This window comes from Schistocerca serialis, chromosome 11 (assembly GCF_023864345.2).
Source record: "Schistocerca serialis cubense isolate TAMUIC-IGC-003099 chromosome 11, iqSchSeri2.2, whole genome shotgun sequence".
NCBI classification, from domain to species: domain Eukaryota; kingdom Metazoa; phylum Arthropoda; class Insecta; order Orthoptera; family Acrididae; genus Schistocerca; species Schistocerca serialis.
The window spans coordinates 187,783,483-187,799,492 of record NC_064648.1 but is presented as its reverse complement, the minus strand read 5'-3'; the positions used below and the strand labels follow the sequence as shown (position 1 = coordinate 187,799,492).

General features: G+C 40.2%; 1 protein-coding gene across 4 annotated transcripts in view; it reads right to left on the bottom strand.

The window, feature by feature from the left end:
• Positions 1-16,010, bottom strand: part of LOC126427210 (serine/arginine repetitive matrix protein 2-like) — a 328,833-nt gene that overhangs the window by 163,059 nt on the left and 149,764 nt on the right. For all 4 annotated transcript variants that reach the window (XM_050089442.1, XM_050089441.1, XM_050089444.1 and 1 more), the window contains exon 3: positions 4,064-4,223. In XM_050089442.1, the coding sequence (XP_049945399.1) occupies positions 4,064-4,223 (160 nt within the window). The remainder of the gene's footprint in view (positions 1-4,063; positions 4,224-16,010) is intronic.

Sequence of the window (16,010 nt, the reverse complement as noted above, 5' to 3'; positions counted from 1 at the left end):
GAATGACGCTGATATCCAGCAGAACACCCGACAACTCAAGATGCCAAGATTTAAGTTGTTTGAATGTGGTGTTATAGTTGGAGCACGCAAAAGATTATGAGTAACTGTCTTTTAATTTTGCCTGTCTGCAGCTTAGTATGTCATCTTTACAGTAAGTAGCAATCTATCATTTTCTAAAGTATTGTTAAAATATGCACAGTATTTCACAATGACCTTTCAGCCATACTATAACTAGTAAAACTTTTAAAACAGTGTAAGCAAATTGGGATTATCAAAGTACAACTTGCTTGATTTAGACGCAGAACAATGTGAATGTGAGTGAAGAATAACCAATACACACACACACACACACACACACACACACACACACGCACACGCACAAATATCGTATTTTATTTTGTGGGTCCTTTTTTCATGTTTTCTCCTTTTCTCAAAGCTATCTCTTTGAATAACCAACTTCTGGACAGTTCTCAAATGCCTTTCTGACATTTTTACCACAATTGGAAGAAGGTACTGCAGACAGCCAGTTCACAAACCTCGCCAGGCGATGAGTGAACACTCACATTTTTTCTGTTCTTAAATTTGCAGGCTTTGGTTATCTCTTCAATCTCATTTCTGTTTCCTGGGCATCAGAAGCCACTGCTGCACTACGCTCCATTCGACAACAACGGATAACAGGCTGTATTTTTTTCTATTACAATAATTCTTTTCTTATTTTTGTTAACTACTACTGTCATTTCTCTTCTTACGTCTTTAAAATCATTCTCTGACTCCGGTGCACTTTTTCACTCATTTTCTACAGCAGTCAGCAGTTCCTCTGAATACGAGGAATCAAAGGGACACTGAAACGGTTCGGAAAAGAGTGCACTTAAGTGACACATTTGACTGGAAAAAAACTGATTTCCAGCCGTTAAACCATTACTTTGCTGACTCGAGTTCAGGAAACGAATGTCAACCAGATACTGACCCAAGCCTTCTTTCAGTTTTTGTGATATTTATGTCTGAAGAACTATTGGAATTTATTGCAGAGAAGTTGTTCTTATGTTTACACCACAGAAAATACAATACAATCTGTGAATTCTCGACTGCTAAAGTGGAAAGACACTGGATTTCAGGAAATGTATTGTTTTGTTGCTATTTGCCTTCTAATGGTACAAGTTAAGAAGTTAAAATTAAAGTGATTATTGGCCCAGAGACACACTTCTTAACACAGGAGTTTTCAGCGAAATTATGTCCCGAGACCGTTTTTGTCTACTTCTGAAAATGCAACACTTCAGTGGTAACTCTGCGAGTACTGGACACGACAGTCTACTCAAAATTAGGGAAATTGCTGACTACGTTCTTAAGACATTTTGTAATTCTTTTTGTCCACATCACAAGCTTTGTATAGATGAAAGGCTCTTGCTGTTCAAAGGACGTTTTATCTTTTAAGCAGTTTATTCCAACCAAGCGAAGTAGAATCGGAATAAAGACATTTGTACTGTGTGACCATCAGAGTGGGTATATTTTGAATTTTATTGTATATACGGGCACAACAACAAAAATTGGTTTTCACAATTTAGAGAAAAGTGGCAACGTACTGGCAACTCACGGGACCGTATTTGTAACGGTGTCATATTCTTTACGTCGGTAATTGGTACTCCGGCCCCGACCTGTTCCTCTGGCTTCACAACCACGGAACAGCCGCATAGGCACTGTTCGTAAGAATAGGCGCAACATACCAAAACTGCAGAGGAAATTAAAACGAGGAGAAACTGAGTTTAAGTCCACTGACAAGACCCTCGCTATCAAGTTGTACGATATGAGAGAGCTGTGCACGTTTACCACAAATCACACAACACAAATGGTTGACACAGAGAAGACTGACAGAAATACTGGCAGAAACCTCAATGTATTGTAGATTTCAATTCAAGTCTGGGTGCAGCTGGCTGTTGTGACATGTTACTGAGCTCAGTGGGATCAGTGCGTAAGTCTGTGAAATGGTAGAAGAAATATTTTTTTTTTTTTCACATTCTTCAAAATGCTCATGCTCTCCACCAGTCAGTAATAGGGCAAAAAATAGCACTCGCAGAGTTTCACCTTTCTCTCATAAGGGAGACTGTAGAAAAATACGCTACAGAATAGAAAAAAGCTAGTGCGGGGAGGGGGCACTATGACAACGAGAATCCTCTGCGATTAACGGGGAGAGATTTTCCAGCTGCTATTGTTGAGCGAACATTTGCAAAAAAGTACGCTAATGCACAGATGCGTTGTCTGCACAAAACAGAAAGTGCGCCGGGAAACTAGATACCGATGCAAAACTTGCAATGTTCCATTATGTGTTGTACCCTGCTTTGAGATTTATCATAAAAAGAAGTATTACTGATCACTGGGAACTAAATCTGAGAACATTTATTGGCACTTCTGAACGAATTACTAAAAAAGGGGGCAAAACCTGTAAAAAATTATAAATCTATTTTTAACTTCGCCAGTGCCGGTCCAAAGATGGCACAATATCTTTACTGTGGTAAATGTAATTATGCTGAGTACATTGTGCCAGTATAACAAAAGCCATACATTAATCTACATACGACACATTTAAATTATTAACACGTAACAAGGACAGTTACATTCTTTTATCCCTAGTAGTACAAATACAGATGACATTTGGTCTATTTATACAAAACCTGATTTCCATAACTGATTTCAAATGCCTTTGATTAACGAGAAATAACATGCCACAGTTAAAACTATGTCCTCAGTGCGATTTTTATTGTTTCTTTGCCTGTGTTGTTAGGCAATATTGGAAATTAAACTCACTGTTCTGGGTATTTGTAAAAAGAAGTACCAAATATAGCCCGCTTTCAACTTTTCATAAAAATCAACATCTTTTCGGCTAATTCGTAGATTATTCGAAAATAGTAGGTGAATAAAAATTTTTATTCCATATCTTTGTGCTGTCAATCTATTGCACTATAAATGTTTTATATAACATAGTTTTTCAGCAAAATCAAAACAAAAATACTGCATTTTTGACGGTTTACAAAATCTTCAATTTTGCACTTAACTCATTCAGTACTGGAAAGTGCTACGCAAAAGAAACTTTGTATTTGAGAACCTTGTGTTGTTAGGTTACTACATGGCAAGTTTTACATTTGTCATAGCATTGGTCCAGGAGACGCAAGAAGCCAAACTTCAAAATTTTTTCGGGCGCCTATTGTTTTGGCCAATTTTATTTAAAATTTTCTGGCTCAATATAGCTCATAAAATTATTTTCATTATTATTGTTAAGAGAATGCATAAAGTTGTACATGATGGCTAAATTTGATTTATTTAGATAAACTATTGCCCGAGATATTACAGCTCACAGCTGCCAAAAATTCACGCCGGCTCTACGCGAGTAGTAATCAGTCCAGAAGTAGTCAGCCTCTAGCTAGGTCGGCGCAAGCCGCTCTGGTCCCGGCGGTGGCTCTGAGTGACAGGCACTGAACACAGGTAACCGGATTACGCTGCAGGCCTCGTGTACCGAGCAGATGGTGCACCACCACAGTCAAAGGGTTAATCAATCATTCTCTTCTTGCTCTATATGTGAATGCAAGGGGAAGAAGCCCAGTATCCTCTGCCGTGTGCTTCACATTGGTGTGCAGGGTATAGATACACATGAAGCAATAAACACACAAACTGAGCACCTTCTCTCAAATCCCCAGGCTAAGAATAAAATCGAACAAATCTACTCGCAACATTTGACAAACTTGCCTCCGACATTATCATTGCACGACAAATAATAACTACCATTACCTTGAGAAATGAAAGCAAAATCACAGCCCACAATGAATGATCCCAGAGGACAGGCAACTGTCTGAACCTAAAGCACAATCCAAGCGTCAAGTTTGGTAACGGCTGGGGTGAAAGTCTGGCAACTGCACACAGTCACAGCGGCTACAGGTGTCGTGCGATTAGCCGAATACGGGCCGTACTTCTCGGGCCAGTTTCACTTCCCCCCATTGTCAATGCTACAGTAATTCTGAACACATTACAGTAGCCAGGTACACGAGTGCACCACGCATTGCCAGCCGTGTCACACCTGGAAAACTGCTGTATGTAGAGAGCCTGCTGCCGCACCAGCTTGTCGCGGGCGAGAAGGGCCGCCTCCTCCGCCGTGTAGACGCCGGCGTGGTGCAGGAGGTCCACGGGCTCCAGGCCTTCCGGGCCCGATTCCGCCCCCGACGAGTCTCCGGTGCACCCTGAAATGCAAAATGAGTTTAACAGGCCGCAATCGGCTAAGCATTTTAGGTTAAGCTTGACCCTGACCTCAATAAATACCAACTGAATATGCAAATTGCTGTAACCAGGCACATTTATGGTACAGGAAAATTATAAAATCTATGAAACATTGCTAAAATTGGAAGAGGTAAATGGCAGAGATCGACATAAAAAGTGACTCAGTATGTGTGAGACTAAGTCTCTCCAGGAAAGTACTTTGGCTCGAACAAACAGATCTGTATGAATGTCGGTTACAGGAGCATTATGTACCTCTGAATGTGATGGTGGGTGTCGTTTTCTGTAAAACTCTGCAGTCATGCTCTAGATATCACCGTAGATGTAATTGGAGATGCCATACGCAATGCAGCAATCTTAACTATAAATGTAAATGCGGAATGTCAATAAAATGCTTCGAGCAATACGAATGACTGCAAAACGCACAGTGAAGAAATGCAAGTTGATAGCATGGCGTAATTGCATATTCTATAATATCAGTGTTGAACGCCACGTCAATGACACTTTTGAAGTTGTTCACTGGTTCACCAATATCGTAGCCAACATATGCGTAATGAAGCATTGGTCTGTATACTCCCGCAGATAACTGATTGTAAATGACAGAATGCATATTCGTGATAAAGAATCTGTCGTGCAATTTTGACTGCATATTACTGGAACGTAGTTTAATGAAGTCTGTCATTCGCTTGGCATATATTTTATACTGCCTGAAGAAATACACATCCAGAGGTTGTGCATATTTTGTAGTTTTAGGCAGAATGACTTTTAAATCTACATGTTTTCCGCCAGATGCTTCCAGTAGTACTCATTCATCCTTATGTCCAGACCAGAAGTCACAAAGTAGTAATGACTTTATCGACAAATGTGGATTCAAAACTGACAGAAAAAATGTCTTCAGATGTTGTTTCGTCATTTTCCCACTCACACTTGCATCGACGACGACATTTGGAGGGCACCGCGTTTCTATTTCCCTTGACACGCAGGGTCCAAACTTTCCACTGGATTCTTGGAAGCAAATATAGAGTTTGTCTGCCAATCGTCCGTCCATTGATATAGTAACATCAATCGTGTAACTATATGTTGCACATTTAACTGATTGCAACATCGCGACAGTGTTTCTCTCCCCTTTCATGTATAGTGTTCTGTCACAAGAAAGTTCACAGTTGAACTGACTCTGATCACAGTTCCATACAGAACTAATATCGATGTTTTCTCTCGTGATATGCTCATTGACGTCAGCAACAAACGTTTGAGCTCTTTCAATCAGCTCTTCTTCATCATTCTTATCTTTTCGTGCTTGGAGCATAGTGATGCGGCGTGATGTTATCCTAAACTCCTTTTTCAAATTAGTAATAAATCCTAGTGAAGCTGCAAAGTTTGTACACCCGAGATTTCTGGCTACGTCCAATGCCCAATGTTGTAAATGCCAATAATGAACGGCAGAATCGCATTCTCGCGCTTCATCGAATTTCGCCATTACACGCTCCTTGATGGCAGTGTACGATTTCCTTTGAAAACTGTATTTCCTGCTCTTTTCTTTGCCACGTAATCCAATATGTTTTTAATATTGCTTTTAGACTTCAGTTTAGGGTATCTTTTCAGAAGCTTGTCGTATGTGTCGAAACCTGTTACGTAATAACCATCGTGCATGTTCTCCAGTGTGTTGTCATCAAACGCCGTGACGATACTTGCGACTTTAACCTTCTTCTCGGGAGACGGTTGGTATTCACTGTCACTGCTTCCATCGCCCCTTCCCGCACTTGCCATAGCACTACCTTTTGCAATGAGTTGTTCGTCATTATCATCCCTATCATCATTACGTGTTAGTGTTACAACAGTATCTGTTTCTAACTTACGTTCATATTTCTGCACTATAATAGATACAAGAAAACATGTGAATGATTCGTCTTCCACACCAATACCATCTTCACGAAGAAGGGTTCTTCGTAACTTCATCTCAAACAATCGCAATACATTAGCAGGATTGATTACCAATCGCCGAGCCATCTGATGCTTCAATACGCAAATAATGTCACAAAACGCAACTTCAGAGGCACACTGCGCCGTCCCTACTGGTCCCCGACTGGCGTACTGGCAGGTCAGTGTGCAATGCGGCATGGCATACGCAGAGGCCTCTAACAGACGACCACAGAGTTTTGCAGATGCGGGAGTATCGCTAGTGTAATAACAGACCTTTACATTATTTCTCACACGATTTTGGTGTATTTGTGTTTGTTCGAGCCCAAGTACTTTCCTGGTCAGAGCTTTTTTACAATGTTTACAAATATTCTACGCATCCAGGCTTTGTCACATGCCACACAGGTATTCAGCAGTCAATCCCGCTTGCACCTGACCCAGCTTATACGGAGTGAGGTAAGGACAGACACAGTGTCGCAAGTCTTTGAGGTTCCGTGATAGGAGCAGAACATAAATCCTATCCTTAATGTAACCCACAGGAAAAAAAAGCTGTGACGCGGCGACATCTCGTTCGAGTAATCTCGTACACAGCTGTGGAAATGACGGGGAGGGGGTTTCATCTGGATCTGGTTGAAACATGCTATCAGTGTCAAGCTGTGGCATGAGCCACAATTGCACCGTGTTGACATAGGTGATACTGCTGATGAAAGATCTCTTTGCAAAGACGACACGGCACACGGTGCAAAACACACTAACTTCGTTAGGGTCCCAAACGTGTTCGCTGCACACGGATTCTCTGTTCCCCAAATGCAGTGTTGCTTGACCCTTTCAGAAAGATGAAAAGTGGCTTGGTCAGTGAAAATTAATTTTCTTGAGAAGTTGCCATTTTTGATACGATTCTGCATCTCAACCCAGAACTGCAGACAGTATAATTTGTCATCACAGATTATGGCTTGGAGGAACTGCAATTTGAGTAGCTTCACTCTTAATCACTTACAAATCACACTATCGGCTGAGTGATATTAAATTCTGCACTTGTTCGATATGCAGACTTTGTGAAACACAAACAGTCTTCTCAAACATTTTGAATTCACGCAAATCTCTTGCACCATTTCATAATGTTGTTGTAAACTGGTGGTGTCCTGTGAAACTTGCTCTGGAAAGCTCTTTGTACACTCATACTGATTTGTAACAGGCAAATTTTAGCACACAATACACTTTCTCTACCTAGCTCAACCAAATTTTTGCAACTACATTCAGTGGAACAACTGTTGGCAGTTAACTTGCTGACACCACGTTTGAGTAACTTTGAGAGTTTGTTTCGACGTACTGGACTGCTTTTTGTTATTGTTATGTTTAGCCATTTAGCTATTTAACTAGACTTTTTTTTTTTAATTGTTTCATGGATGTTTTAATTACCTTTTATTGGAAGTTACCACGTCACACACAAATCGACAACTGTTCTCTTCACACACCCATACCCCACAAAATGATAGCATTTCATTCTACTGTTAATGAAGCAGTCCAATCACCACACACTGAAGTTAAAATTAATCATTGAATGAAAACAGCACCACAAACAGTTATTACAAGTGGTTGGCTATAATTGCTCTACAATAGATACACTGAAACACTCAATGTCAAGACAGCCACAGCACAAAAGACACATAGTGAATAACACCATCTACTCATCCTCTTAATGGGTAATATTTGGTATTGATCTTTCAATGTCCTTAAACACAAAGTGTTGAGTTCTTTCTTTCACTTTTGCCAAGTGTAGTGACAACTAAGTAGTCTTTGCAACTGGACAGGTCAGTATATCCTGTATAGCCTGCTACCTCTTGGGACCTTTGTAACTCCATTTGTGTTACCTATCCAGAGCACCTATACGTTTTTCCTTTTTTTTTTGGGGGGGGGGGGGGGGGGGGGGGAGAGGGGGCGGCGAGCATGTAGTTTTGTTGCACCACTGCAAAAGGACATTGCAAAAATTGGAAGAGATACATGGCCAAGAACAACATAAAAAGTGACTTAGTACGTGAGAGACAAAGTCTCGGAGGTTTTTGCCAATGTTTAAAATATTCTGTCCATCCAGGCTTTGTCACATACCACACACCTAATCAGCAGTCAATTCTGCCCACACCTGAGCCAGCATATCCAGAGTGAGGTAAGAACAGACACAGTGTCGCAATTCTTCAAGGTCCTGTGATAGATGTAGAACATAAATCCTATACTCAATGTAACCCACAAGGAAAATCTGCAAGGTGTCAAGTTCGGTGACCTCGGTGGCCACTCAAATAGTGCCATGTCAGTAGCCACAACATGGTCTATCTGGTGACACCTTGTTCAGGTCTTATCTCAGTAAGCTCTGCACTGAGTGGAATCCACTGTACATCCCGGAATTTGTTACAATAACATACCAAGGTCATAGCCGTTGGTGGGGAGGCTTGCATGCCTCAGCAATAAAGATAGCTGTACTGTTAAGTGCAACGACAACGGAGGTTCCTGAAGAAGGGCAGCAGCCTTTTCAGTAGTTGCAGGGGCAACAGTCTGGACAACTGACTGATCTGGCCTTGTAACAATAACCGAATCAGCTTTGCTGTGCTGGTACTGCGAGCAGCTGAAAGCAACAGAAAACTACAGCTGTAATTTTTCCTGAGGGCATGCAGCTTTACTGTATGGTTAAATGATGATGACATCCTCTTGGGTAAAATATTCCAGAGGTAAAATAGTCCCCCATTTGGATCTCCGGGCGGGGACTACTCAGAAGGGTGTCGTTATCAGGAGAAAGAAAACTGGCGTTCTTTGGATCGGAGTGTGGAATGTCAGATCCCATAATCGGGCAGGTACGATAGAAAATTTAAAAGCGAAATTGCTAGGTTAAAGTTATACATAGTGGGAATTGGTGAAGTTTCGTGGCAGGAGGAACAAGACTTCTGGTCAGGTGATTACAGGGTTATAAATACAAAATCAAATAATAGGGGCAATGCAGGAGTAGGTTCAATAATGAATTAAAAAATAGGAGTGCAGGTAAACTACTATGAACAGCATATTGAATGCATTATTGTAGCCAATATGAATATCAAGAGCTCTGATGGAAACCCAGTTCTAAGCAAAGAAGGGAAAGCAGGAAAGTGGAAGGCGTATATAGTGATGTTCTTGAGGACAATATTATGGAAATAGAACAGGATGTAGATGCAGATGAAATGGGAGATATGATACTGCGTGAAGAGTTTGACAGAGCACTGAAAGACCTAAGTTGAAAAAAGACCCCGGGAGTAGACAACATTCCATTAGAACTACTGACAGCCTTGGGAGAGCCAGTCCTGACAAAACTCTACCATCTGGTGGGCAAGATGTACGAGACAAGCTAAATTCCCTCAGACTTCAAGAAGAATATAATAATTTCAATCCCAAAGAAAGCAGGTGTTGACACATGTGAAAATTACCAAACTACCAGTTTAATAAGTCACAGCTGCAAAATACTAACACGAATTCTATACAGATGAATGGAAAAACTGGTAGAAGCTGACGTTGGGGAAGGTCAGTTTGGATTCCGTAGAAACATCGGAACACGTGAGGCAATACTGACCCTACAACTTTTCTTAGAAGATAGATTAAGGAAAGGCAAACTACGTTTCTAGCATTTGTAGACTTAGAGAAAGCTTTGACAGTGCTGACTGGAATACTCTCTTTCAAATTCTGAAGGTGGCAGGGGTAAAAGACAGGGACCAAAAGGCTATTTACAATTTGTACAGAAACCAGATGGCAGTTATAGGAGTCGAGGGGCATGAAAGGGAAGCAGTGGTTGGGAAGGGAGTGAGACAGGGTTGTAGCCTCTCCCCGGTGTTATTCAATCTGTATATTGAGCAAGCAATGAAGAAAACAAAAGAAGAATTCGGAGTAGGTATTAAAATCCATGGAGAAGAAATAAAAACTTTGAGGTTTGCCGATGACATTGTAATTATGTCAGAGACAGCAAAGGACTTGGAAGAGCAGTTGAACGGAATGGACAGTGTCTTGAAAGGAGGATATAAGATGAACATCAACAAAAGCAAAACGAGGATAATGGAATGTAGTCGAATTAAGTCGGGTGGTGCTGAGGGAATTAGATTAAGAAATGAGACACTTAAAGTAGTAAAGGAGTTTAGCTATTTGGGGAGCAAAATAACTGATGATGGTCGAGGTAGAGATGATATAAAATGTAGACTGGCAATGGCAAGGAAAGCGTTTCTGAAGAAGAGAAATTTGTTAACATCGAGTACAGATTTAAGTGTCAGGAAGTCATTTCTGAAAGTATTTGTATGGAGCGTAGCCATGTATGGAAGTGAAACATGGACGATAACTAGTTTGGACAAGAAGAGGGTAGAAGCTTTCAAAATGTGGTGCTACAGAAGAATGCTGAAGATTAGATGGGTAGATCATGTAACTAATGAGGAGGTATTGAATAGGATTGGGGAGAAGAGAAGTTTGTGGCACAACTTAACTAGAAGAAGGGATTGGCTGGTAGGACATGTTCTGAGGCATCAAGGGATCACCAATTTCGCATTGGAGGGCGGCGTGGAGGGTAAAAATCATAGAGGGAGACCAAGAGATGAATAGACTAAACAGATTCAGAAGAATGTAGGTTGCAGTAGGTACTGGGAGATGAAGAAGCTTGTACAGGATAGAGTACCATGGAGAGCTGCATCAAACCAGTCTCAGGACTGAAGGCCACAACAACAACAACAACAACAACAACAACCACAAGCAATATTTTGAACTGACTGACAGTGTCACTATGGAAAGCCATTTATTTATGAAGGATTTTGAAGAAAAAGTGCTGAACTCTGCAGTTTTAAGACCGGCAGGATTGATGACACATTTGTAGTTTGGCCAACGATGAGCCTTAACTGGTAGACTTATTTTAGAATTTGAATTTGATTCATGAAATATTGGGTTTACAACTGAGTGGGAGATGAATAGCTATCTACTGTTTTTGGATGTACAAGTTCAATAATTTTTGGATTAGTTTTTAGGGAATTGTGTGTACTTTAAATCCATTCATACTATTTTATCCTCCAGCTGCCACCACAAGTGCACTTAAAACGTTAATATACAGTCTATGTGGTGTTTGACACTGACACTGACAGTACTAGTACACCTGGAGGACATTTTAGGAAAAATGCATAAACAAAACTTGAAATTACAAGAGCTATGCAAATGAAAATGCCAGGCAAACAAAAGGAACAGGAAATGGATGCAAAATCTATTCCGTTTCTTCCACATGTGAGAAATGTTTCTTCAAAAACTTCCAGCTTCATGGAGTAGCATACACTGCATACGATTTTCCAGCCACCAGTCAAAATGGCTAGTGCAGATTCTGTCAAAGATGATCCACTTTCACAAAAGGCACATATCTACAAAGTTCTTTGTCAGTGTGTTAAATTTATACTGGTGGTTCAAAAAATGGTCACTTATTCTGTTGTTGTTGTGGTCTTCAGTCCTGAGACTGGTTTGATACAGCTCTCCATGCTATTCTATCCTGTGCAAGCTTCTTCATCTCCCAGTACCTACTACAACCTACATCCTTCTGAATCTGCTTAGTGAATCTGCTTAGTGTATTCATCTCTTGGTCTCCCTCTACGATTTTTACCCTCCACGCTGCCCTCCAATGCTAAATTCGTGATCCCTTGATGCATCAGAACATGCCCTACCAACCGATCCCTTCTTCTAGTCAAGTTGTGCCACATCTCCTCTTCTCCCCAATTCTAGTCAATACCTCCTCATTAGTTATGTGATCTACCCATCGAATCTTCAGCATTCTTCTGTAGCACCACATTTCGAAAGCTTCTATTCTCTTCTTGTCCAAACTATTTATCGTCCATGTATCACTTCCATACATGGCTACACTCCATACAAATACTTCATAAATGACTTCCTGACACTTAAATCTATACTCGATGTTAACAAATTCCTCTTCTTCAGAAACGCTTTCCTTGCCATTGCCCGTCTACATTTTATATCCTCTCTACTTCGACCATCATCTGTTATTTTGCTCCCCAAATAGCTAAACTCCTTTACTACTTTAAGCGTATCATTTCCTAATCTATTACCTTCTGCGTCACCCGACTTAATTCGACTACATTCCATTATCCTCGTTTTGCTTTTGTTGATGTTCATCTTATATCCTCCTTTCAAGACACTGTCCATTCCGTTCAACTGCTCTTCCAAGTCCTTTGCTGTCTCTGACGGAATTACAATGTCATCGGTGAACCTTAAAGTTTCTATTTCTTCTCCATGGATTTTAATACCTACTCCAAATTTTTCTTTTGTTTCCTTTACTGCTTGCTCAATATACAGATTGAATGACATTGGGGATAGGCTACAACCCTGTCTCACTCCCTTCCCAACCACTGCTTCCCTTTCATGCCCCTCGACTCTTATAACTGCCATCTGGTTTCTGTACAAATTGTAAATAGCCTTTTGGTCCCTGTATTTTACCCCTGCCACCTTCAGAATTTGAAAGAGAGTATTCCAGTCAACATTGTCAAAAGCTTTCCCTAAGTCTACAAATGCTAGAAATGTAGGTTTGCCTTTCTTTAACCTAGCTTCTAAGATAAGGCATAAGGTCAGTATTGCCTCACGTGTTCCAACATTTCTCCTAATAATTATATGTCCGGAAATCAGTACCTACTGAGATATGGGCTGAAAATCCACATTTCACAGCCTGCATTTTACTTACAAATGAGGCAGAATTCACAAGAGATGGCCTAGTAAATTACCACAATAAGCACAAGTGGGCAGATGCAAATCCTCGAGCAACAGTGGACGTGAGACATCACGTTCGTTTCAGTATTGATGTATGAATAGGAATTGTGAGCAAAAGACTTTTAGGGCCATACACTTTATTATATAAATTAACAGGTGCTGTTTATCGTCAATTTCTGCATGGTGAATTACTACACTATTGGTGAGTGTTACCCTTGCAGAAGGACAATGGGTCCACCACATTTTCTACAAATCTTGTGACCACATCAAAACATTTTATAGGCGATGCATTAGTCATGGTGGTCTGGTAGCACAGCATCCCTGTTCACCAGATCTGAATCCGTTAGATTTCTGGCTGTGGGGACATTTCAAGGCATCAGTGTATGCCTAGCCTATCAATAAAGTGCACATGATGCAAGAGTGTGTGAGCAATGTACGAGAGACGCAATCAGAATGAAGCCATGTGTGTATGGAAGACTGCACGATTCAGAGGACTGGAGGATATGTCAGGATGCGTGGATATTACATGCAGCACTCCCTATAGTGTCTGCAACTACTTAACAGATGGATGGCAATGAGTGGACGGACTGGCCCATATACCCAACAGGTGTGTGTTTCCAGACATATCGTTACAGGACCTTTCTTCTAGTTTTGAACAATGCTACCTCCTATAGGAATGTATGATGCTTTTTCTCAACACACTGTATAGGATGAACCATATGCACTGTAAAAGAAGATTCCACTGAACACCAACAACACATTCGTCTTCTACAGCCCAAGAAAACTGCAATAGCTGAATACTATATTTCTCTTGACTGTCCTGTGGATTACAACAAAGTCAAGATACTGGTCATGGTGTCATCTTGTTGGGATCCAATGGTCAAGTGAAGCTGTGGAAATGTAGCTGTCAGACAACTTGTTCCACAGAAAAAAGGACTTCCATCTCGGAAATTCATGGAAAGCACTTTTTTCATGTTTGTGTTCGCAGAGGAATTATTGCTTTCAGTCTTTGCCGCCTGGCATTTCATTTCAACAACTGACAACTGTTTTAAAAATTATCCAACTAATTTGTATACACTGGAGATTTGCTGACTCAAAGCTCACTAAATTTTCATCTTAGGACACAAGGTTTCATTTATGGTGCTATTGTGCCAATTGCCTTTTTTGTGATGCATGCTCCTTCAAGTCCATATTATATCTATGAACAATGTGGTTGGATGGTTGGTTTGGGGAAGGAGACCAGACAGCGTGGTCATCGGTCTCATCGGATTAGGGAAGGATTGGGAAGGAAGGCGGCCGTGCCCTTTCAGAGGAACCATGAACAATGTGATTTTAGCATTTCTGCATATGAGTATGCATATGAGATGCTCAGAACTTAGTAACTGACTCATATTGAAGCTAGTTGTACGATTAACAGTCCTCACTGAAGATGGTCGTACGATTAAGAGCCAAAATTTTGGTCAACGAAGTATTGCTGTCCAAATGGAATCCCAAAACATGATGGAATACATGAAAAATTACTTAACACAGAGCATGGACAACCCAAATTAATTTTTAGTTGGCACGATTCTAGCAGCATATATTTTCAGTTGATTCACATTGCCCACTTTGCTCGCAGCAAGTAATTCTTATAACTTTGAAATCTAATGTAGACATAGGGCTACATTACATATCCATCTACCATCACACCCAGAATTTTGTATTCACATTTGGCTTCATACTCTTATTTTTGGACTTCACTCACTCAAAACTGAACAGTCACTTTCCAACCTAGCCTAAAACTCTGGCTACACAATGCATTAGGAAACTCCTGTATCTTTACGTGTAATGTCTTTGGATCCACATATTTATTCATTCTTTCACCTACTGGTCAGTTGACTACTGATTACAACTGGGATAAAATTCAGTCCATGAAAGAATAAAAAGTGCACCCTTCAGATTGCCAAGACTGTGTCATGTGGGAGTAGTGTATCTCCATTGTTTGCTATTTACTCGTTGCCTCATCTCCACAATCAACTAAAGAAAAGCAAAATTACACACTCCCTCGAGAGTATGAAAGTGTCAATAAGTTGACTGCGAACTTTTTTAAGGAATAAAATAAACTGTTTAAAATTTATATGCAACTGTGGAAAACGTATTGTAGAGTGCATGAAATGTCTCTTGGACTTTGCAAAATTTAGTTTCAGATTGTGTAGAATCTATGGTAAATTGTACTACTAACTGCACAAAATGTATCAAAAACTGCATAAAATGTACCACAAACTGTGTTGTATATATTGTGAACTATGTGAAATGCATTAATTTGACAGAAATGCTTTGAAGGACATTTCCACCAGGAAAAAGAAAAGAAAAAACACAGAAATAAATAACAAAACTTCTTTGACGATAGCAATAAACACATACAGGGCTCAATTATCATTCAAAATAGTGCAACACCTCTATGAACTTTCTGCTTCAAATGAATATTTGCCATCTTGCAGAATATTTACTGTTCACCATTTATTTGCATGTTGTTCACTTGATTATATTTGTCACAAGTAGCTAGCAGAATGCTTTGAGTATGTTCCTTCAGCTAAAATGATTGGAGTGTACTTTTCGCAAGATGTGGGGTCCCACATTCTTCACAATTTGCAATGGAAGCATTTGCATTGTGCCTCTGGGTTCCATATCTCAATTGGTAAAAATGGAACCCGTATGGAATCTACTTGCAAAAAACAGTTTTTTCTGGCCAATAAGTCAAATATAAATGAAACCAATTGAAAAAAGAAAATGGTTTTGTTAAATTTTAATGCACAAAACCAAAATTAGTAAATCTGCATATCCTAGCCAAGTCAAGTCAATGTTAGCTCGTATTTATAACGATAAGACTGACACGCTTAATTCTGTCATTGATGTAAACTTCAGAAAATACACACAGCTTTTTCCTGACGAAGCGACCGTTGGTTGCGGGGGCTGGAATTTTGTGTGTATGTTTGTGTGTCTATCGACCTGCCAGCGCTTTCGTTTGGTAAGTCACATCATCTTTGTTTTTATATATAAAAACAAAGATGAGGTGACTTACCGAACAAAAGCGCTGGCAGGTCGATAGA